The sequence below is a fragment of the Mobula birostris genome, chromosome 7 (genome assembly GCF_030028105.1).
Source record: "Mobula birostris isolate sMobBir1 chromosome 7, sMobBir1.hap1, whole genome shotgun sequence".
Classification (NCBI taxonomy): Eukaryota; Metazoa; Chordata; class Chondrichthyes; order Myliobatiformes; family Myliobatidae; genus Mobula; species Mobula birostris.
Genome location: NC_092376.1, coordinates 115,033,306 through 115,058,023, shown reverse-complemented (window position 1 = coordinate 115,058,023; position 24,718 = coordinate 115,033,306). Strand labels below are relative to the sequence as shown.

The window sequence follows — 24,718 nt, the reverse complement described above, 5'->3', positions numbered from 1 at the left end:
ACAAACATGCATTAAGTCAAAGGTTATGCATTTGGTAATAAGCTGATGAAACCTGCAATATCCAAGACACAGGAAACAAAAAAAAAATTCTGTACCCCATCACCAGGAAGCAGCTGCAAGACTGAGTTCATGAAAGCTCCTGACTAACATTATTGCCTACATTTCAATTAGAGATTTCTATACAAAAAAATCCACACATTATCCTTGCAAGCCCAGGTTAAGTGATGGAGGTGTGCAGAGTTGGCAGACCCCAGCCTTGAACTGCACTTTGAGAAAACATTTTTAGTTTGAGCAGAATGAAATTTACTCACCCAACTGTGCAGCCTATCTAATTTTGCTTCCCACTGAAAACAGAGCAGATTTGAAAGGTTTCTATGACTACCACGGGAATGCCCATTCCCATCTTGGCAGCAGTTTTATATTACCACCTGCACCAAGGTGTCTAAAGATGGCTAACTAATCCTAGTGATATGCTTCATCAATAGCAAACCACCACAGCTTGACTTCTAAAGAATTATTAAACAGCTTTACTAATGCAAGCTTGCAGCTTCCACATTAATTGGCAGCTCTTCTGATGTGGAAAAGACGAACATCATCTTGTTGTCCATTGAGAAGAGCAATGGCACTTGTTTAGACAATGGTTAAACCCGTCTCTCCTAAAAAGCGCAGAACAGAACCCTCCAGATATTACTCAGCAAAATTAATTGTGTGATTTATTTTCAACTTTTTTTTTTAAAATAACCAACTGAAATGTTACTTTAGGATGAGGTCAATTGTAAATTAATTCCTGTGATTTCATTATAGCTACACACAGAGCAACACAGAAAGAAGCCCTCTGATCAGGTTTGCACCAGCATTTTCTCTTTATATTTTCAGATTTCCAGCATTTGCACTTTTATTTTTATTGTTAAATGCTAATTAGTCAATATCTAGAAAGAATGGCAAATAATAAAATTTAACCTCAATCATTATAATAAATTGAGTATAGGAAAGGGTCAGCAACTTAAAATTCCTCAGTATTGTCATTTCAAAGGACCTGATCTGGGCCCAGCACAAGTGCAATTACGAAGAAAGTACAGCAGCACTTCTACTTCCTTAGACGTTTGCAAAGATCTGGCGTGACAGCTAAGAGTTTGACAGACTTCTATAGATATGTGGTGGAGACGATATTGACTGGTTGCATCAGAGCCAGGTATAGAAACACCAATACCTTTGAATGGAAAAATCCTACAAAGAGTAGTGGACATGGTCCAGTTTGTCACTGGTAAATCCCTCACCACCACTGAGCACATCTACATGGAACCTTGTCGTAGGAAAGCAGCATCCATCATCAAAGATGCCCACCACCCAGATATGCACTTTTCTCATGACTGTCATGAGGAAGGTGGCAAAGGAGCCTCAGGATCCACACCGCCAGGTTCCGGAACAGTTACTACCTCTCCACCGTCAAACTCGCCAACCAGAGGGGACAACATCACTAGCCCCATCACCGGTCTGTTCCTGCAACCTATGGACTCACTTTCAAGGAAAGACTCTTCATCTCATGTTCTCGATACTTATCACTTAATTATTTATTTTTTCTTTCGTATTTGCATAGTTTACTGTCTTTTGCTCACTGGTTGTTTGCCTGCTTGTTGGGTGTGGTCTTTTACTGATTCTATGGTCTTTTTTGTATTTACAGTGAATACCTGCAAGAAGATAAATCTCAGGGTTGTATGGGTGATATATATGTACTTTGAACTATAACTCTGGCTCATGTTAGAGAAAACAACATTTTGGGCATTATAGGCAAAGTTCCAATCTCAAGTGACGAGAGGAGGAGGAGAAGATGGCGGTGTGATGCAGCACGCGCCGCCACTCCGGTGAATGATATCTGTAATCTGTCAAGTAGGGTACCGTGCACAGTTCTGATTTGATGGAGACAGACGTGAGAGTATGAAGGAATATCTGGAGAAACTTCTGAAATGCCCGCTTCGCTGCTGCTGCTACTGTGTGATCCGGAATCTCCGGAGAAGGCCCCCGAATCCTCGGCTTTGCTTGTTTTGGCGGCCGGGGCGAGGTCGAAGGCACTAGGCAGAGGATGGTGCTCAGGAGGCTGTATCGGAAGGGCTGGTCAGAGGCTCGAAGTTTTCGGATGGACAGACTCAGTGTTGGCTGTTGTCGGGTGCTTCCAATGCATCAGCAGTTGTTGCTGCCTGGAGGTTTACGGCAGGGAGTTTCTCCCTTTTGCTGCCTGCTATCGGGACTATCGGGAGTTGATCGGGACTTTGAGACTTTTTTTTTACCGTGCCCAAGGTCTGCTCTTCATCAAATTATGGTACTGCTTTGCACTGCTGTAACTATATGTTATAATTATATGGTTCTGTCAGTGTTAGTCTTTGGTTTGTCCTGTTTTTCTGTGATATCACTCTGGAGGAACATTGTATCATTTCTTAATGCATGCATGCATTTCTAAATGACAATAAAAGAGGACTGAGTGTTCTCATAATCTAATCTAATGTTTCATTCAAACTAATGTTGTTGAACCCAAGAAAATATTCAAGCTGCAAGACTGACCTGATATTTGTACAAATACCAAAAATTCCTCAGTAAGCATTCCTGTAACAGACAACACCTTATAAAATATGCAGAGAGTCATTTCAACTGAAGTTGAGAGCAATATTAAAAGCAGCAAGTGTGCCCTTTCTTGCTAATGTGCAGAAGCTATAGGTGACACATGGTAAAAATCTGAAGCACTCATTTTAAACAGGAACACCATTTGGCTTTCCTCACAATGGCTGCTTCCCTGTTGTCTACTGCTGGAGACCAAACCTTATGCGGAATCAACAGACACTGGAAGAACTTATTGGTCAAGCAGCTTTAGTGAAAGAAGAAGAGGCAAGTCTCCACAGATACTGCTTGATCCACTGAGTTCTTCTAGAGTTTTTTTTGTACCAGATTCTATCTGTAGTGTCTTTCGTGTCAAGTACCCAATACAGTTTGGTCATATTCTTGATTCTAATCAGATGGTCCTTCCTGTATACCCATGACTGTATTGCCAGCCACAGCTCCAATCTGCTAAATAAATATGCCGACGACAGTACATTGATTGGCCTCATCTCAAACAATCAGGCGGTGGCCTACAGGGAAGGAAGTCATCTCTCTGACACAAGGTGTCAAGAAAACAACCTCTCCCTCAATGTTGCAAAAACAAAGGAGCTGGTTGTGGATTACAGGAGGAATGGAGACAGACTAATCCCTATTGACATCAATGAATCTGGGGTTGAGAGGGTAAACAGCTTCAAGTTCCTCGGCCTCCACATCACCGAGGACCTCACGTGGTCTATACATACCAGCTGTGTGGTGAAAAAAGCACAACAGCACCTCTTTCACCTCAGATGGTTGAGGAAGTTTGGTATGGGCCCCCAAATCCTAAGATCTTTCTACAGGGGCACAACTGAGAGCATCCTGACCGGCTGCATCACTGCCTGGAATGGGAACTGTACTTCCCTCAATCACAGGACCCTGCAGAGAGTGGTGCGGACAGCCCAGTGCATCTGTAGTTGTGAACTTCCCATGATTCAGGACATTTACAAGGACAGGTGTGTAAAAAGGGCCTGTAGGATCATTGGGGACCTGAGTCACCCCAACTACAATCTATTCCAGCTGCTACCATCCAGGAAGCAGGATCGTAGCATAAAAGCCTAGACCAACAGGCTCCGGGACAGCTTCTTCCATCAGGCCATCAGACTGATGAACTCACGCTGACTTTTGTGTACTCTATATTACATTGACTGTTCTATTTATTATAAATTATTATAAAGTACTATGATTGCACATGGCACATTTAGATGGAGATGTAAAAAACATTTTTACTCCTCATGTATGTGAAGGATGTAAGGAATACAGTCAATTCAATTCAAGTTCTCACCAGGGTAAGGCACTGGACAGCAGCTCGTTGCTACATCATGTGCCTTTCTATGTACCATGCTCATTAAAACAGGTGGCAGACTCTTGAAAGATTAGCTTACTGACCAGCAAAATTAACACAGATGTCTGTTGATAGGGTTCCTATAAACTCGATCCATTAATAAAAATACAAATAAATACCTTTCAATAAAATCTTTTCTGAGTCTATTTTTCAATTTTACCTATCAATTATAAGTACAATTATTTTGTCATGGCAAATATTCCACAATTTACCCCAGAGAATACCACTTTCCCTTTCATTCCCTGCATAATTTTACTCAGTGAAATGTTCTAATGGAGCAGTATCAGCTTGTTCAAGAACCATGTCCAATTACATTAACATAATTGATCTCCTTCATTCAACCCCTTTTAAGATCAGTAAAAAGTCAATATGCACTGACTGCACAAGTAACTTTTATAGTGACCCACAGGAATTACACATTAAATTATACAACACTGAGACATCTTTTAGCTTTACCAATAAGCAAACAATTACAAATTTTGTTATGATGATCACTTAGAAAATTACTCCACTCCTTAAGTGTACTGAGAAGCAGAACATCTTACATTTAAGCGTGCAACAAATTAAACTTAACATGCCACCGGAGGGAGAAAATCTGTTACTGATGCCAAAAAACATCCTACAAGTTTTAAGCTTTATTTTTGGTTTTTATCATATCCAATCATTTCCTCATTCAAAAGCACCTGGGCATTTCCCCAGGCAGAAGACAACAAAGTTTAATACTAAAATTAGTTTTAACTACACATCCAAGGACCTAATCAAACAGGGTCAGCGCAGACAGCCATTTCTTTGGTGCAAGTAACAAAACAGCAATAACTTTGGGAACAAGCTAATGGCGGAGGGCTATATTCAGACAACAAACATTCTCTTTCATCAAATACAAACCCATCAACCAATTTCTTGATACAGTTACCAAATAGTGCAAGATTAAATGCACAGCATCGTGCCTTACTTTTCTTGAAGCCCAGGTGTGGTATTCTGGCAATGGGAGTATTGCGATCACACATGAAGCTGTGCAAAGCCTTTAGGAAGTGTTGCTCTGCAGAAAGCAGCTCACTTGGATTGTCAGGCTGATACGCTTGTCCATTTCCAGCTGCCATATTTTCTGATTCAACTTTATCCTAAAAAGAAATTGTTTCACTAAAATCAGAAATTAAAAAGCAGAACCATCTTGTAGCAATATTGACATATTTACCAGCATGTTGAACCCTGGAACATGCCTATTGGAAGTTCACTAAATCTCATGTGTATTGAGGACTTGAAGCCCAAGGTAGCTACCTTTTGGTCTCACATTGTGGTGAAGAAAGTGGATAGCTTTTGCATTCTGTACATTGTATTTTTGGTGTGGTAGTAGTTAGCTGGAGGGGGAGGGGGAGAAAAAGAACGTATAGTGAAGGAGATACTTCAGTAATGGGTAGGATGGAGCAAGCTCTTAATTTACCTGGTTCACTGCACAGTCTGCTGTTACACTGGGAAGACTAGAATTGTCCCAACTACAGTGGCCTCTTAGGACAACGTGGTCAAAATTTGCTGCAATGCTCCAAAACAAGGAGCAATATCAGCATGTGCCTCTAAAGCAGAACTTTCACCAGGGAAGCAAGGGTGAAGAGGCTGATGAAATTTGAATATGGTAACCCGAGGTGGTAACTTCAATCAGGAAAAATAATAAACTGCACAACACTGGCAGAGAAAAAAAATGCATTCTGCAATTGAATTTCTGGACAAATACATATTATGAATGTAAAACAAATTAGGAAGCAAAATACCAAACACATATTCTGTAAGTGGGTTCACCAAAATGCAACTGAGGAAATCTTAATTATTTGTTGAGTTACCACTCAGTCAATCAAGAATGGTAACGTAGTAGCTATCATTCAACCAGATATGAATATAGCCAAACGAAACAGTGTTTCTCTGGCGCCAAGGTGTAACACACATTACTAATAGTAAACACCACACTATATAGTACATAGCACAAATGGTTATGAATTTAGAAAAACATCTAAATCGCAGGTCCAGCTTATTCTTTCACTGAACAAGCACGAGAGGACAGCATTAGCAAGATGGGCCAGCCTCAATCCAGAATGGATTTCAGCACACCAATAGAGTCCTCTCCCACACCACTTCAGCAACTTCTTCCCTGGGTAATTGCAACAGGTGACCTCATGGTTTAGACCTAATCCTCGCCATAGCCAAGGCAACATGGCTCCCCCGTCATCAGTGTTGAAAATGAACCAGTGAACCAGACTTGCAGTATTCTACGTACCAATGACAGCAGGGTGTTGTGGTCACAATAACAATGCCCAGGATTCACTTGCTTGTCTTTTTGGGCCACGCACCGTCCAACGGCACACAGCAGGTCCAGGCTACAGCACAACAATGGTATACAATAAGTCCAGCTCTATCTCTATCGAGCAACTTGCTGATGTGAGAGTCCTGCAGTACTTGATGTCCTTAGTACCCAGCAGCAACTTGCCATCATAAAAAAGGCACAGACGATGAAGATGATCACCTTTGATTGGACCTGGAAGTATGGCAAACTTGTGGGGTGCCCCAGCATAATCTTTGGACTGTGTTGCCTGCTGATGCAACCAAGGCATTTCACTATGTGTTTTGATGTACATGTAACAAATAGCTGACTACTGTTTCAGTATCACCTTGTGGTGTATGATTTTCGTCCTCCATGAAATGCACTAAAAGTGTTAAACAAATCAGGTTTATTAATTGTCCCAACAACGTGTACTTCACAGGCCAGATCATCAGCTGACGCAACACAAGGATGCAAAGCTTCAAAAAGCAGCACCACAGCAGCAGAGTGGAGTGGGGTGAAAGGGTTGGCCAGTACCGAGTTTCACTTCAGTACAAGAAACTAAAGAATGGGAGATGTGTTACGACAAATCAGATTGAAATAATTATCAGCAGCAGATGGCTGTCAAGTATGCCAACAGAGACCTTACAGCCATTGTTCTTTCAAGAGACACTAAATAGATCATCTTTTATGAATAAGAAACACTTAACTAAGCGACTTGGAACAATGGGGAGTGAAAACTATTCAATTCTAGTAACCGATTATCACTCAGGGCTCAATGTCATTACTAACATTGCAGAATATCAAGCTGAAATTTTAACTCCGTGTTCCCGCTCCATAGATGCTACCTGAATTGGAAATAAAAACCAGACTGTGCTGGAAATGTCCAGGTTACAGTTTCAGCTCAGGTTCCTTTCATCAGATAGTCCAAAACATCAATTGTACATACGAAGTTCAAAAGTTCAAAGTATAATTTATCTGAGTACAGACAACCCTGAGATTCTTTTTCCTAAGGGCATACTTAGTAAATCTACGGAACAAGAACTGTAAACAGGATCAATGAACAACAAACTGTGCAAATGCAAATATAATTAATTAGCAATACATAATGAGTATGAAATAACAAGATAAAGTGTCCTTAAAGTGAGACCATCGGTTGTGGGAACAGCAGAAACAGAACATGCAGTTATTCTCTTTTGTTAAGAGCCTGATGGTTAAGGGTTCATTACTGTTCTTGAACCCGGTGGTGTAAGTCCTGAGGCTCTTATACCTTCTACTTGATGGCAGCAATGAGAGAAGAGCATGGCCTGGGTGGTGAGGATCTTTGATGATGGATGCTGCTTTCCTACAGCAATGTTTCCTGTAGATGTGCTCAATGATTGGGAGGGTTTCACCTATGATGTACTGGGCCAAATCCACTAACCTTTGTAGGATTTTCCACTCAAAGGCATTGGTGTTCCCGTGTCAGGCCGTAATGTAGCCAGCCAGCACACTTTCCACCACATCCATAGAAATTTGCCAAGGGTTTTGATGACGTGCAGAAACTCCGCAGAATCCTGAGGCAGTGGAGGCACAATTATATCTATATGATGGGTCCAGGACAGGTCCTCTAAGATGGCGGCACCCAGGAATTTAAAGTTACCGACCCTCTTCACCTCTGATCCCTTGTTGATTACTGGCTCATGGACCTTTGGTTTCCCACTCCTGAAGTCTACAATCAGTTCCTTGGTCTTATTGATATTGAGTGAGAGGTTGTTGTTGTTGTTACACCACTCAGCCAAGTTTTCAATCTCCCTCTTGTATGTAGATTCATCATCTCTGATACGGCCCACAACAGTGGTGTCATCAGCAAACTTATATATGGTGTTGGAGCTGTGCTTAGCCACACAGTCATAGGTGTAAAGTGAGTAGAGCAGGGGGCTGTGTACGCATCCCTGTGGTGCTCCTGTGCTGATGAAGATTGTGGACCAGATGTTTTGGCCAATTCAAAGTGACTGAGGTCTGTAAGTGAGCAAATCAAGGATCCAATTACACAACAGGCCGAGGTCTTGGAGTTCACTGATTAGTTATGAGGGGATGATGGTATTAAATGCCGAGGTGTAATCGATGTTATATACATCTTTGCTGTCCAGATGTTCCAGGGTTGTGTGAAGAGCCAATGAAATGGCATCCACTGTAGATCTGTTGCTTCAGTAGGCAAATTGGAGAGGATCCAAGTCATCACTCAGACAAGAACTGATTTGCTTCAACACCAGCCACTCAAAACACTTCATCACTGTGGCTGCAAGTGCTACTGAGCAACAGGCATTGAGGTAGGTAACCACGCTCTTCTTGGGTACCAGTATGATTGGAGCCTGCTTGAAGCAGGTGGGTACTACACACTGCTGGAGCAAGAGGTTGAAGATATCCGTGAACACACCAGCCAGTTGGCCAGCACAGGTCTTCAGTATTCGGCTCGGTTCTGGACTGGATGCTTTCCACGGATTCACTCTCTTGAAGGCAGCCCGCATGTCATCCTCAGATACTGGAGACCAAGGTACCACTGGGAGACACGGAAGGTGTGCGATGGTTCCTCCCTGTACTCGTGGTCAAAGCAAACATAGAAGGCATTGAGCTCTTTCACAAGCGAAGCTCTGCTGTCTCTAATGTCACAAGATTTAACTTTGTAGGAGGTTACAGCATTCAAACCCTGCCACGGCTGTCGAGCATCCCTCATTGATTCCAGTCTTGTCCAGAATCTCCACTTCACCTGTGAGATGGCTTTCCAGTGATCAAACATGTACCTCTTGTAGCATTCTCGATCTCCAGATTAAATGCCTCTGATCTGGCTCTCAGCAAATTCCAGATTTCATGGTTCATCTAGGGTTTCTGATTAAGGTAAACCCTGAATGATTTTGTGAGGACACACAAGAGAGGAAGGTGATAAATAGGATAAAGGAAGGAACACATGCTTTGAGACGGAAGACATGGGTGAGGTCCTAAATGCATACTTTCTATCAGTATTCTCCAAGCAGAAGGACGTGGAGGATAGGGAGATCAGTGTGGAGTGTATGAATATCTTATGGCATTTTGAGATAAAGGAGGTAGTGCTGGGTTTCTTAAAGAATGTTCAAGGTGGGTAAGTTTCCAGGGCCTGATGGAATATACCCCAGGTTATTGACGGCAGCAAGAAACGAGACAGAGGAGAGCCTGTCACTGCACCCAGAGAGTGTTGCCCAGGTTTTTACTGTGCTTTGACTGTGGACTTGGACTGTAGACTTCTTTTTCTATAGTTTTTATACTGTGCTTTGTCGCCCGGTCTTCTCAGCATTTTTTGTGTGGAGAGGATGATTTGTGGGTCGATGTGCCTCAGCCGTTTTGTTCTTTTTTCTGTGTGGGAAGAAGGACTTGGAGGTCGATGAATGCAGCAAGACAGACAGACACAGACACACAGGGGTGATAGTGGAGGCAAATATGATAAAAAGTATTCAATAGACTCTTGGATAGGCATATGTTGTGCAGGAAGTGGAATGATATGGACATTGTGGAGGTAGAGGGATTAGTTTAGGTTTGCATTTGATTACTCAGTTTCGCACAATACCACGGGTCAAAGGGCTGTTGTGATGCTGTACAGATCTACGTTCGATTTCTCCTTACATGGTGTTGCTGAATATTTCCTGCACTGTTTTTATTTCAAGCTTTTATGCAGTCATATGATTTGGCTTTTGTATTAGTTCTGCAAAAGTAACTGATCAAACCAGTTTATCCATCCCTGATGGTTTGTAACTCATTACATTACTGCATAAAGACAGATCAACCACAAAAATTAAGGTATACACACTGAAACTATCATTTAACTTCCTGAAATGGCCTATTTACAAACAGGTGCTCATTCATTCAATAAAGTGGAGACTTTACTGTAATATTTTTAGAAACAATGTACAAAAATGCCACAGGCTGATCTCATAAACACAATCAGCTGCAAAGGTTTAGAAATTGATTTGAACATGCATAAGCATGACTTAGCAATAGCATGAATGACTTTAATTGAGCCTTTGCAGTGTGAGTATCGCGAGGGCGGAAGAAAGGGGTAATTAGAATCTAAACCACTACATCTGCCAAAACCAAACAAAAAACAAAAACAGAAGTTAACCCCAATCCCAGAACAAACTTGTAATCCATTGATGCACAATGCATGCAAGACTTTCCCCCCCAAGTTTATTTAAGTAGGAATGAAAGAAGTTTTAGTTTGAAAAGCTAACAAGTCTTTGAACCCATTTAACATACTGCATTTATTGATTGAGATACAGTGCAGAATAAATTCTTTCACTAAGCAACCCCTGATTTAACCCTAGCCTAATCATGGGACAATGACTACTAACCTACCTACCTAACGGGTACAGCTTTGGACTGTGGGAAAACCTATGCATTCCCGGGGAAGGTATACAGGTTCCTTACAGACGACGGTGGAATTGAACTCTGATGCCCCAAGCTGTAATAGAGCCACACTAGTCACTTTGCGACTGTGCCATATTTATTCTAGAATGGAGGTCTTTGTGGCAGAGGAACCACTGGACTTCCCCAGAAATGTATAGAGCCTCCTGTTTCTAACACGTGTTGCACCTGTACCTTAGGAACACCATATAAAAATCTATCAGGTTTCAGACACACATATATTAATGAGGCAGAAGTGTCCCCCTCTAACTTTTAGAATTTTGCCAGGATTCTAATATTGTTACTACTGACCTGAGCTGGTGAACCAAAACCACCACCCTTTACCATCTTGCTGGGCTAACAGATCAAACCACTACCCCAGCAATGCCAGGGCCTGATCTAGTTGTCTAGGCTGGTGTGGTCTGGGCTATCTAGGAGCTAAGCCTGTCAAACAGGGACAAAACCTACCAATAACATTTTCATAGCATGCAGGAAGACAAAGATAGACTCCTGCATCTCCTAAGCAACCACAGGCAAAATGCTGGAGAAACTCAGCAGGCCAGGTAGCATCTGTGGAAAAGAGTACAGTCGGCGTTTCTGGCTGAGACCCTTCTTCAGGACAGGAAAGGAAGGGATAAAGTCAGTGAGAAGGTGGGGCGGGGGGAGGAAGTAATCTTGTTTGAATTCCCATCTCCATCACCTATTTTCATCCCTCTCATTAAATGCGGAACCTGAAAACTGACCTTTTGAACCCTTGCCCCCATGTTGTATTTGACTACAATGAATTTCTAACCACATCTCTCCAGCATCTAAATTCAAAACAGACATCGAGTTCCTGTTCCTCACACCAGCTACAATTGGTTAAAAACGTAATCACATGCTCACAGTTCATCAAGTTTGAAATTTGCATCTTTGCTTTCAAGTTGGTCAATGGAGCTGCCTATGCTGACCTCTAGGACCTCAGGCATCTTAGATTTCTCAGCTCTTTCCTTTAGCAATTTAAAAATCACTCAACCATTGATGCCCATACTTCCAGCTACTTTTGTCATCAAGTTTGGAATTTGCCCTCTGAACACACATCTTTCTTCTAAAACCTTACTGACAAGAACACATTATCAGACACCCAACAAATACCTTCTAAAGCTCACTGTCAAGTTTATTAGCAACCCTCCTGATTGCTATGTTGCAAGTTCCTTTTACATGAATGTCATCTTGCTGATAATAAGTGTCCAGATATATTTTCCAGGGACTGGAAACTCTGGAAAGAGCCTTCCTTAACAAGTGGCCAGTGATGGCAAGTTCTTGCTTTTTGAAAGATTACACAACAAACTCTCTCCAAATATTAGCAATCACCAAATTGGTATCTACATAGCTTTAAGCAAACAGTCCATGGCAGGAAAAGATGGTTAGTAAGTTGCTGCACCTGTCCTTAGCTCTCAGTACATTGCTTGGCAAGACATGACCTACAAGAGATGAGAATGAAATTCCTATTGCTGAACAGAAATTCTACAAATGTTTGTTTTTGCTGAAGTTTGGTTCAGAGACCAAACATGCCATCTATGGCTTGATGGCAATATTTTTGCCTTTTAACTGGTCCCATAAGTGACTATAACATAAAAACATTCATTAGTAAGCAGTTCAGAACTCAGACTGCCACATTGCCAGGAGCATCATCCTTCCCATCTGTCCGCTTAATACTTGAGAGAGTGCCTTACATTGGAAATCATGCCTTCCTAATATCCTGACTCATAATCTCTCAAAATACCTGTTCAGGTGATATCAAACTACCAAATCAAATCTGAAATAGAAACAAAAAAAAAGACTGCATTGTATAGTTTCCCACAGATGCCAAGAGACCTAAAGAATACTTCCAGCATTTTCAATGCTTACATTGTCCTTTGTGAGCTTGTTCTGCATAAACTGATGGACTCCCCCACAAAACAGACCACTCATTTCAAAGTGACTCAGAGCCTCCCCAAGATTTTGAAAGGCACGTATAAATATTATTTATCCACAATTGCATGAACTCCTGAAATTCAAGCCACCTGTTGTGTCTGAATAACGTTTAGAAGGTTTTTTTTAAATGTAACATTGAAAAATGAAATCAAACAGCATAAAATTCAGTTGCAATAAGAAATATTCAATTTCAGGCAGGAAACCAGTATGCACAATCCCACCGGATTCGTGGAGTGCTGTTACTGGAGCTTCAGTTGCCAAAGGCCACCAAGTGTGTGCAGAAGGGCTTGTAAGAGACAAAATGTCCAGGGCCGCGGGGAAATCTTCAATGCAAACAGCGTAACAAACCTTTTCTTCCTTGGCATCCGACTGGCTGGGCTGTCGGCTTTCTCGCGAGGGGCTCTCGTCGCCCTTTGTAATCCTGGGCTTCTTCTTTCGACTTCGCCCTTTGAGGTCTGTTGCTGGAAGGATAAAACCAAGAAAAGTGTCAGTAGAACAAGTCGCTGTACCTGTACATCGTGTCTCGAAGCGTAACCCGGGCTTTTTATTTTTTTTTAAATTGATGCTTTCCGCCCCCAACACACAGAAAAATATATAATGGGTTCGGCTCCAGAAAAAATATCGCCTGCAACCGTTGATACTTGCATGCAGTTCCCTTTAAATGTTTTCTTTCTCTCCGCCTGCCCCGAGTTGCCTCCGGGAATTTCAATAAGGGAGGAGCACAGTTAAACCAAGCATTGGCGAATAATTTAAACAGGAATAGAGGAGCACAAGCAACAAATAACGAGAATATTACGGGCGGCAGAACTGTTCCTCATTCCACGCTTAATATTGAACCCGCGGCTTAAGATCCATCCCACGTGCTGACATTAAGTTTGCTGCACTCGGCCGCGTAGTTCAACCTTACTCTCCGAATTACATTGATAAACTAATTAACTTCACCAACTGAACAAAAACATGCCATGAAGTTTTGCTGCAGAGATCGGTAGGCGAAACCTCCTTCCTGCTGCCTAATCGATTCTAATTACAACGCTGAAATGTAAAAAAATCTACAAGCGAATGTTGGTCCTTATCTCCACTGCCGTCAATATGAGTTTGTCGACACATGCCTGTGACCAACCCCCCACTCGCTTTGTTCCACACTGACGGACTGCACGCAGTACATTTAACAAGGGACGTTTTGTGCACAACTATTTCAATGCAAATGACAAGTCCGCCAAAACAATCGCAACACCGAGTCACGCCACTTAAATAAAGCGGTGTATAACGTAAACAAACCACACGTTAATCTATACCAATCCCTTAACACTAACGCTCCCCCTAAAATAATGTGCACTTCCAACAACCTATCTACATATCAATCTATTCCCATCTAGTTATCCTCCCATCTCCCATTCCAATCGCATTAAAAGAACACACGGGCCAACAGTAATTACAATCATTGCACAATCCTTCCTGGACTGTAAACTGATTTATAATTAGTTTAACAGCGCTTCCTGTCCCTTTGCAATAATATTGTATGACTATTGTTTTGTTGTTTATCAGTTAACCTTCCCGTTTTATTTGTTATTATAATTGCTTTGCTCAAATTCTTTGTAAGTCTTCAAAAACAATATTTAAAATTTAAAATTCCAGGAAGGAATGGTTATTTCCTGTACATCTCCAGTTCTGTCGACGTTTTGGAATTAATTTACATTGTGTGTGTAGTTACATTCTGGCATAACTGTTGGTTGATACGCACATGTTTTTACATTTTCTCGGCCATTACTGGTTCGGAGTCCACTGGCTGATGGATCAAAAGTGCAAATTCCATTCCGTCCCCAAGAGTGCAGTTCGAACGGGGATTGGGGGTCTGCTGTGGCTGCACCGCCTATACTAGAAAGGGCAAATTAAAGCAGCTACTGAAAGTTCCCAGCTCTCGGCCTGTTCCTTATTGTCTCGTAAAGGTACCACCCTGCCCTTGGACGCGATCACTAATACTCTCCCGAGATATATACACGCACACATTAAATCAGCCAGCTCAAATCGCGACCCAAACAGCAACATATCGAACAAAACAATCGATGCACTGAACACACCGAAGCTGCACTCACAACTCCCGCCCAGTGAGAACAATTAGGGGTCTTTTTTGGCTCCTTGTCCAAAATTGTGCATTAACCCAACCAGCGGTTTCATCTTAAGATAATCATATCATCTTCAGTCAGAAGTCTAATTTCAGGAATGTTTACTGACCGTCAGCACTGCTAAATCTACTTGATTTGCAAAGCCTACTGGGCTGCATGAGGACTGGCAGAGCCACTTGGCCTTATTAACTTTCCTGTAATAAAATGAGCCAGCACCACCCCAACTCCCTTTATTTCTAATCTGAACAAATAACTACTTAAGAAATGAATTCAGAATCATAAACAAGAGAAAATCTGCAGATGCTGGAAATCAAAGCAACACAAACACAATGCCGGAGGAGCTCAGCAGGCCAGGCAGCATCTATGGAAACGTATGAACAAGACCAGTCCTGGTGAAGGGTCTCGGCCCAAAACATCGAGTGGTCACTCTTTTCCACAGATGCCGCCTGACCTGCTGAAATTCTTCAGCCTTTTGTGCGTGTTGATTAGATCAGAAAGCTGCTTAAAGATCTGTTTTATTCGTCACATTGAAACATATATATTGTATCAAAGATCAATAGTCTGAGGGTGTGGTGGTGGCAACCTGAAAGTGTTGACATGCCTCCAGTGCCAACATAGCATGCCCACAACTCACTGACCCTAACCCTTTGGAATGCGGCAGAAAGCTGGAGGAAACCCACATGGTCACGGGGAGGAAGTACAAACTCCTTACAGACAAACAGCAGGAATTGAGCCCCAGTTGGTGATCACCAGTGCTGCAAAATGTTGCACTTTACCATGCCACCCCTAAGAGGAATGTCATCAAGGCTACATGTTGCCCAAAAAGGACATTCAGCCCATTTCCCAGAAACTATGTGTGTTTCTCTTGGGTGCTGTATTTTCCTCCCATAGCCTAAGGATGTGCAAGCTATTAGGTCAATTGGCAAATGTAAATCACCCCTACGCAGCGGAGGAAGTGTGAGTCAGGTACTTGGATATGTATGAGAGAATAGGATGCAAATAATTTGGGGAATAGGATTGCCCTGGAAGCCATTATGAACCCAATGGACTGAATGTCCTTTTTGGGCAACATGTAGCCTTGATGACATTCCTCTTAGGGGTGGCATGGTAAAGTGCAACATTTTGCAGCACTGGTGATCACCAACTGGGGCTCAATTCCTGCTGTTTGTCTGTAAGGAGTTTGTACTTCCTCCCTGTGACCATGTGGGTTTCCTCCAGCTTTCTGCCGCATTCCAAAGGGTTAGGGTCAGTGAGTTGTGGGCATGCTATGTTGGCACTGGAGGCATGCCAACACTTTCAGGTTGCCACCACCACACCCTCGGACTATTTGCACAGAGATCAGAACAGAACGCAGCCTGCTGGAGTTATGAGAAAATGGCACTATCTGCACCAGCAGACTCAATCTCAATACCCTCTCCGAGTAGAGGTCTGATGAAGGCCATGGTTAACTTGCCAAATGTGGCCTTGGTAAAGCTTTTGGTTATACATTTGCCAGGGAAAATTGCTGTAACTGACGTCCTGGGGTTCAACTGCAACAACTAGATATTTCTCCTGCTGCATCTGATTTAGTGCATCATAACTGCTACACTAGGTGATAGCATTAGATATACGTCCTCACATTTCAGATCACACAAAGTGTCTTCGTTCTAAAATATTTTACCACTTTTTTTCCCCATAGATGCTGCTTGCTCCATCTTTCCAGCTTATTTTATATATTATTTTAAACACTCTTGAGATTACAAGAGGCTCATTGTCCCAACCACAATTACTGATAAAACTGGGGGGAGGAGGTGGTTATTTAAGGCAGTTCTGTCTTCCATGATAAAGATCCAGTCTAAAGTTCAAAGTAAATTTTATTATCAAATTACAGATGCAAGAAGTAGTTTGTCAACCCTTTGCAATTACCTGGTTTTCTGTATTAATTACTCATAAAATGTGGTCGGATCTTCAACTATTGTACATACATGTCATCATATACAATCCTGAGATTTAGTTTCCTATGGGCATGCTCAGCAAGGCTATAGAATAGCAACTATAACAGGTCACCCAGAGCGCAGAAGACAAAAAAATGTGCAAATGCAAATATAAATAAATAACAGTAAATAATGAGAACGTGAGATAATGAAATAAAAAGAGTCCTTAAAGTACCTTAAAATTGGTTGTGGGACATTTCAATGATGGGGCGAGTGTAGTTATCCCTTTTCATTCAAGAGCCTGATGGTTGAGGGGTAGTAACTGTTTTTGAACCTGGGGCTCTTGTACCTTCCACCTGATGGCAGCAGCAAGAAGAGAGCATAACCTGGATGGTGGGATCTCTGATGATGGATGCCGGTTTCCTAAGACAACATTTCACGTAGGTGTGCTCAATGGGTGGGAGGGCTTTACCTGTGATGTACTGGGCTGAATCCACTACCTTTTGTAGTGTAGCTCTGGTGTCCATTGCAGATTCCACACAATACTGAAGGGGCTGTGGCAGTGGTGGTGGTGGGGTGGGGGGGGGCAGGACTGAACATTGAATGATTTAGTTCAACAAGAACAATTAACCTGAATGCTAGCAGAGTTCAGGGACAGAGATGTGAACACTAAAGCTTTCTGGCAGTAACCTGATTACATGTGTTGATTGGTAAATAAAACTCACAAATATATTTTAAGATCTGACTTGCAGTTCTAGTGATGAGAGAGATGCAGAAAATATAATTTGGTTCGGTAGCATGTGTCTTTTTTTGGGTGATAGGTGTTTTTTTTGGGAATGGCAACCAAATACACCTCTGCTGTAACACAGAATCATACAAATCTACAGCACACTACAGGTCCTTCGGCCCACTATGTTGTGCTGACCATGTAACCTACTCTAGAAACTGCCTAGAATTTCCCTACTGCATAGCCCTCTATTTTTCCAAGTGCACCAGATTCCATATTCATGAATGCATTGGTACAAGGTGCAGAGATCCCAAAAGAGAAAGATTCTTTGGACAGTTCTGGTCTGAAAAGATAGCTGTTCCTCTGTCCACAGACGTTGCCCGATTTCAAATACACAGATGAGTTGTCTTGACTTGAAGGCCAGGGCCAATCTCTAAACCTTCCACTGATGTTGCAGTCTGCAAAAATTTAGTATGCCAGGTAGCAATGGACTTTTTCTTGACTTTAGGTCCTCTATGTAAATCTGTTGCTCCTGGATGCATTACATATTTCAAACAGAGTGGTGAGAGGAAAAGGGCTTTTGGAGGGTGGGGGGGGGGGGGAGAAGGAAAAAAAAAGTATTGTTTTGTAGAGGGGAAAAAAGCTCTCGGCAGGGGATTAGGTCTTCCCAGCGTGTTCAGTTCGGGGTGCAGCATCCTTCATCAACATCGGCAAAGAACAATATACTGGACATCAGTGCCTCAGTAAGGACTTCCTCAGAGTCAAATCAGTGCAGGGACTTCTGTGCACAAAAGGCACCAGTTCACAAAGGCCCTGGATACATAGGCTAGGTGTGGTGGTAGAGACAGATACATTAAGGGCATTTAAGAAATTCTTAGATAAGCGCATGGATGATAAATAAATTGAGGGCTATGTAGTATGGGAGGGTTACATTGATTAGTAGGGAAGGGTAACATTGATTACAAGAGTGCAATGTCAAAGGGTGTTTAGTGTATTGTAATGTTCTATTTATGTTCTACTTGTTCCAACATTAAAACTCATATCATGTCTCTGGCACAAAATTCCTCTATGCATACAAAGCCCATTAGAGCAGTAAACAGGTCTCGAGCAGACCTGCACCATCTACTATAATACTAAGTTTAATGGCTCCACCCTACCTGGGGTGCTGCTGGACAATCCAAGCCATTCATCTTCCTCCAAGTAGATGTCTTCATTAGGAGATGATTATGGATTACCCATAGCTGTCAATTGGTCCTCAGCACTCACTTCCAACACTTGCCCCATCATCATCCACAATCAACTAAGAATTCACCCAATCGTCAGCCTAACATCTCTCATGGTCCCAGAACACATCCTACAAAATCAGGTAAGCTCACCAACACCTCCACTTTGAGGAGGCTGAAAAAGAGCTGGACTATACAGATCTATATTCACATCCTTTTGCAAATGGTTAGTAGAAAACATTCTAGCATGCTACCGCACTGCAGCAGACAGGAACGCTCTACAATGGGCAGTCAAAACTGCCCAACACACCACTGGCACCAGCCTTCCCACCAAAGGATATACATATACTGTATACAGAAAGGTGCTATGGCAGGACCACCAGCCTTAAAAACAGTTGGTATGATGGATCTGTCCTAAGCTTCCATGAACACATGCAATAATTACCCAACACCTCAATGTGGAGATGGAAGCTAGGAATGCTGTGGTGCCAGGTCATCTTCTAGATCAAGAGTTCCCTACCTGGGGACCATAGACCACTAAGGGTAAGGGTCTATGGCATAAAAAAGTTGGGAACCCCTGTTCTGGCTATTGGATTATAGGGGTTTAGTGGTTTGTTTCTATAATGCATCTACAAATGACCTTCAGCACATTACTGGGTTCAATGAGACCACTCTCCAGAGCACGAGAGTCAGTCCTGAGAGCACAAATCTGCTTGTCCACTCTCCACACTTCTTGACCCAGGGTTGCTTGAGAAAGCCTTCTACTGCCATCTATCTGTAGGCTTCTGCACTGAACAATGGCAGCCACCAAGGTAAAATTGCATTGAAGAACTAGGACTGACAAAGGCACACAAAAGGGTGAACAGTGAATTGCACATTGGCTCCAATAGGTCCTGGTTTGATTTGATTTGTATTTGAAGGTGTCCGAGGAAAAGAAAGAGTTCTTTGCCTACAGAAGTAACTGAAATAGAATACCTGTTAAAGCAATTGCAATCTCCCAGTCACCAGAAGCCTCACTGCTTCTCTTCCCACTACAGCTGTTCATCATCTTAATCACTTACCAATAATCTGAATATAAACACCAGTACTAAATAAATACAAAGATTCTTCAGTGATCTCTGCCACTTGGTATTTTTGCCTGCCCTCCCCCCACCTTCTTATTCCGACTTCTTCCCACTTCCTTTCCAGTACCGGTGAAAGGTCTCAGCCCGAACTGCCAACCGTTTATTCCCTTTCACAGATGCTGTCTGAGCTACTGAGCTCCTCCAGCACATTGTGTGTTTTGCTCTAGATTTCTAGCATCTGCAGTACCTCATTTCTTTTTAAATGCTTGGGCCTCTTTCTGTCAAGGTCCTGCCCACTGGGTAAATGGACATGGATCTTCCCGATGTGATTTATCCCAATGTTTATGTCATTTCCTGGTCACATTTTGCAAAGAATGATGATGTCAGTGATAATCATGGCCCTCGGTAATTCTTACTGAGAGAAAGTGGACCAAAATGTCACAACTTACAGCCCTTGCAATGAACTCAAAATTCAATGAATACATTATAACGAAAGCAGGAAACTATGCTCGATTTAATACTTCCCGAGATCTTGTCCTTCAAAGTTAAAGAATCATCCTTATTTTGACTGGTATAAAAAGCTGTTGCTAGACTGCCTTGGTGATCAAAGTTTCTGTGAAATGATGGCCTGAGTCTGTGACTTGGGTTTTGCGTTCATCCATGCTTGGTTGGGTATGAGGTTCTGTCCAAGGAGACCCCTGCACCATTACCCCACATTCCCACCTTCCAAATATGTCTATTCTCACCATCCGAGATCTTTGTGGGCAGCTTCTAACTACCATGGAATGATCGATTTAACAGCATGACCCTTTACCGAGTACACCAACAGTATACTGCCTATGCGGCAAGCAACTCTGTGTGCAAAATACACAGGTCAACTTTTAGTGCTTCATAAATACAATAATAACAATTTCTTAAAGCAATATTGTGATTCTTGGCAACTTCCTAAATGGCATTAGTACTACATGAAGGGTCTATTTAGTACACCTAATTACAGGGAAATCAATTTTTTGATTTACATTTCACGTAGTCACATTCCATACAATTTGTGATACTCTAAAACAGCCCAAAAATATTTGTGTAAACTGAATGCAAAGTTATTCACACACAACCACTGTTAAGATATGTAGAAGACTGTACAATCTTGCTTAATTGGCCACTATTCATCAGGAACCTAACTGGATTAACCACGCAGATGTTAAAATTCCAACAGCAGCTTTAATTCAGTGGACTGCTGGAGCAAAACATTAATCCAATCCTTTTATGGAATATCTTATCCTATCTCAAGCATATTTTTAAGCCCTTCTAAAAAAACTGTCACTGTAAAAGTAACAAATCTCAGGCATGCCACAAGACGAAGTCAATCACCCTGACCTGGATAAGGTACTGTGCCAGATCTGAATGTCTTATCCATCACATGTAGTCAGGTGTAATACAATAAAAAACCAACAAGGTATCTGGGTAACACCCAGGAGGGAATCATAATCATGCAGGCATTTGTACATAATTAGTCAATAAAAGCACCTTATAAAACCACACACATTCGGTGAATGTCAAGCAGCTTGTGACATAGACCTTCAGCAGCACATACATGATAAGGCTTCTTGGTTGCACCGAACCACAGTCAAGTACTGTAGGTTTCAAGAGGCTAAAAAAAAAATCTGAATTCTGTTTCAGACTCAATGCTATCATGGTGACAAGCAGAAATTCTTTTCTTGCAATGTCCTGTCTTTTCCAGTTGCATTGCCTCTCCAGTCACATTCTCCCAGAGCCACTTAATAACTGCCTTATGAGAACAGCAGAAGCAGCAGTGAGGCAGCGCACAAGGGCATCCAGACCAGTGAGAGATAATAGGCAAAGCAAAGCTAAAGTTGAAGTTACAATCAGCACAGAGTGAGGGTTATGTAGGTACTTCACAGACTAATCATTAAACACATTTGTATTTTTGACATTTAGAACAGTTACCTTAATGGTTAGTGTTATTTTAACTGGATAGAATTACAGTGAAAGGAAAGCTTTTAAACAGCCTCAAATCTTATATAAATTTAGTTAACCGTTAGCCATTTTTATGTATTTCCTATACCACATAGGTACACAAAATACTTTGCATCCTGGAAAACTAAATATGGCAGAATGCCACCCACTGCTGGGGTTTGAGGCCTGAAGCACAGCTGGCATCTCCACAGTAACACTGTGGATTTGACAGATTTTCTGCAATGGCTTGTTGTGGAGGAATCTTTCCTTCCCACATGGGCCTCATTCGCCAACTCAAAACCCACATAAACGGAATGGACGCCAGGCAGCCTCGATCCTGAAGGTCTCCATAGGAAGAAAGTCCTAGGCTGCTGCAGAAGTTTTGACCACAATCTTTCAATTGCTCTTGCTGTTATAAAGTAGACTAGAGGACTGAAAATGGTATATTGAACCAGAGTTCATGTTTTCCAATCTTTTCTAATGAAAATTTCCTACTGCGAAAGATTAATTTTGTTTCTCCTTCAATTTCTGCCGGAATCAGGATCAGATTTAATATCACGGCACACGTCGTGCAACTTGTTAACTTTGTGGCAGCAGTGCAATGCATTACATGATAGGGAGAAAAAGAAAACTGAATTAAAGAGAAAAAGAAAAAAATTATGTAATATAATTATAACGCATATAAAATTATACTACATATACATTAAAAATAGTTAAATAAGTAGTACGAAAATAAAAATAAGTAGTGAGATGGTGTTCATGGGTTCAATGTGCATTCAGAAATCAGATGGCAGAGGGGATGAAGCTTTTCCTGAATCACTCAGCATGTGTCTTCAGGCTCCTGTACCTCCCTCCTGATAGGAGAAATGAGAAGAGGGCATGTCCTGGGTGATGGGGGTCCTTAATGATGAATGCCCCCTTTTTGGGGCATCAGTCCTTGAAGATGTCCTGGATACCTCAGAAGCTAGTGTCCATGACGGAGCTGACTAAGCTTACAACTCTGCAGCTTATTTTGAGTAATTCTAACTCCCCCCCGCCCCCCCACGCAGAAGGTGGAGAATCTAAAAAACATTAATTTCAAGGAAAACATTAACTGGTATTTAGAAAAGAATGGATTAAACAAGGGACCGCAGTCACAAATGTTAAATGGCAAAGTGTGCCTGACTAAGTTTAGGAAAGGCCAATGGAAGTCCAAGTTACCATCATCGGTAAAATAGGTCAGGAACCAGATTTTAAGTGGCCACAGACTAAAAGGAAAGGAGGGGCAATATTTTCATAGAGAACTATAATGATTATGAAGAAGGATACAAATTCAGAAGGAAATTGGAAAGCATACATGAAGAGAACTCATTTTCATGTTTTGTGGGGAAGTTGATTGAGGGATGAAATGGACAGTTTATTCTTGAAGCCAACACAAACATGACGCTGATTCCGTGCCATTAAATTCTGTGTTCCGTCTATCACCCAACTGCAGCAGTGACCTATATTCAAAATCGACAAACCAAATCTCATCCAATCACAACAAAGTCCCAAACCCGCTTTCCAGTGACAAGAAATGTGAATGATCACTGGAGAGTCAAAAATGCCTTTTCTTATCCCAGGACACCTGGTTAAAACACTACCTGAAACCCAGATTATACCATTCAGCCTTGCTACTCTGTGCATTTTATTCCATACAACATTAAAATACGTAACTCAATCCTTTTGCATGCAAAAGTGTCAACTTACTGCCTCAGGTTTCCCTCAGCTTGATCACTCCAGTCTCCAACAAAGTCGTTTTAGCAGCTGTATTCATTGGGAATGACAGCCCAGTCTTTATAACAAATTGGATAAGCTTCATTACCACTACATGCATTTTCATGGAAAGCTAACAACTGTTTCAATCAAGAGGCCCTGCTGCAAGCTTGTGACACAGGGTTGTGGGGGAATGAGGGGACTGGTGACTAGATTCAGTTTGGGGTTAGGCCTTTCTTTCTTGTCCGACAGCCTCCAAAACAGAATTAAAATATTTGATCAGAACTAGAAAAAGTTAGAAAACAGGTAGGTTTTAAGTAGTAGAAAAGGAGCAGAGGGAACAGGGGAAATATCTGTGATGGATGGAGAACAGGATAAAATAGCTGATGCAGGTTTGTACCAGCTGAATGAGGATGGTGAAGACTAACTGAACCCAGTCCGTCCATATGAGAAAGATGCAGAAAGTGGAAGAACAGAAAAGAAAAAGATACTCAAACAGAAAGATACTGATTCTGAAAAGCTGAACTAAAAAAGTGCTGAGAAAGCCATGCTGGTCAGGCAACTGAGGCAGATTGGAAAGGTTGGTTATCAGAAACTTGAATTTAGTATCAACAAAACCCCTTGCCAAAAGATGAGCTACTGATCCTCAAGATTCCAATGCATATCATTAGAACAGTGTAAAATGGTCAAAACAGTGTATAGATTGGGATAAAGAATTTAAGCAGTCTCCATTTAATTCTCCACTTGATGACTGAAACTCATATTCCATCCCCTCTCAGTCTGCAAATGAAACAAGTGTGCAGATGCTAGAAAACTGAAGTAAACACAGAACATGATAGATACACAGGAGTCAAGCACCATTTGTTGGAAGTGATCATTTTAGGTTCGTGATCTTTCATCAGGACTGGGAAAGAGAAAAACTAATTTGCTTTCCAGAGAGAAGGGATGGCTAGAACAGAAGGAATTATCTCTGAGAGCCGGACCGAATGGTTTCATGAGAGCAGTTAGATTAAAGATTAGCTATATTTGTCACATACACATCTAAACACAGTGAAATGCATCATTTACATTAATAAACAACAAAGATGGCTGCCTACAAGTATTACAATGCTTCCAATGCCAAAATAACATGCCCACAACTTAATAACACTAATCCGTACATCTTTGTAATGTAGAAGGAAATGGAGCACCTGGAGAGAACCCGCAGGATTACAGAGAGAACATACAAACTCCTTACAGACAGCAGCAGAGTTGGACCCCATTTAATGTTTGTTGGCATTGTAAGGTGTTGCACTAACTGCTACCACGTTACT

At 41.8% G+C, this 24,718-nt stretch overlaps 1 protein-coding gene across 2 annotated transcripts in view; it reads right to left on the bottom strand.

Moving 5' to 3' along the window:
- The window catches only part of LOC140200388 (uncharacterized), a 107,624-nt gene that overhangs the window by 23,547 nt on the left and 59,359 nt on the right, over nt 1-24,718 (bottom strand). For both annotated transcript variants that reach the window (XM_072263649.1, XM_072263650.1), the window contains 2 exons: nt 12,996-13,108; nt 4,923-5,091 (listed from right to left, as the gene is read on the bottom strand). In XM_072263649.1, coding sequence (XP_072119750.1) covers nt 4,923-5,091; nt 12,996-13,108 — 282 coding nt within the window. The remainder of the gene's footprint in view (nt 1-4,922; nt 5,092-12,995; nt 13,109-24,718) is intronic.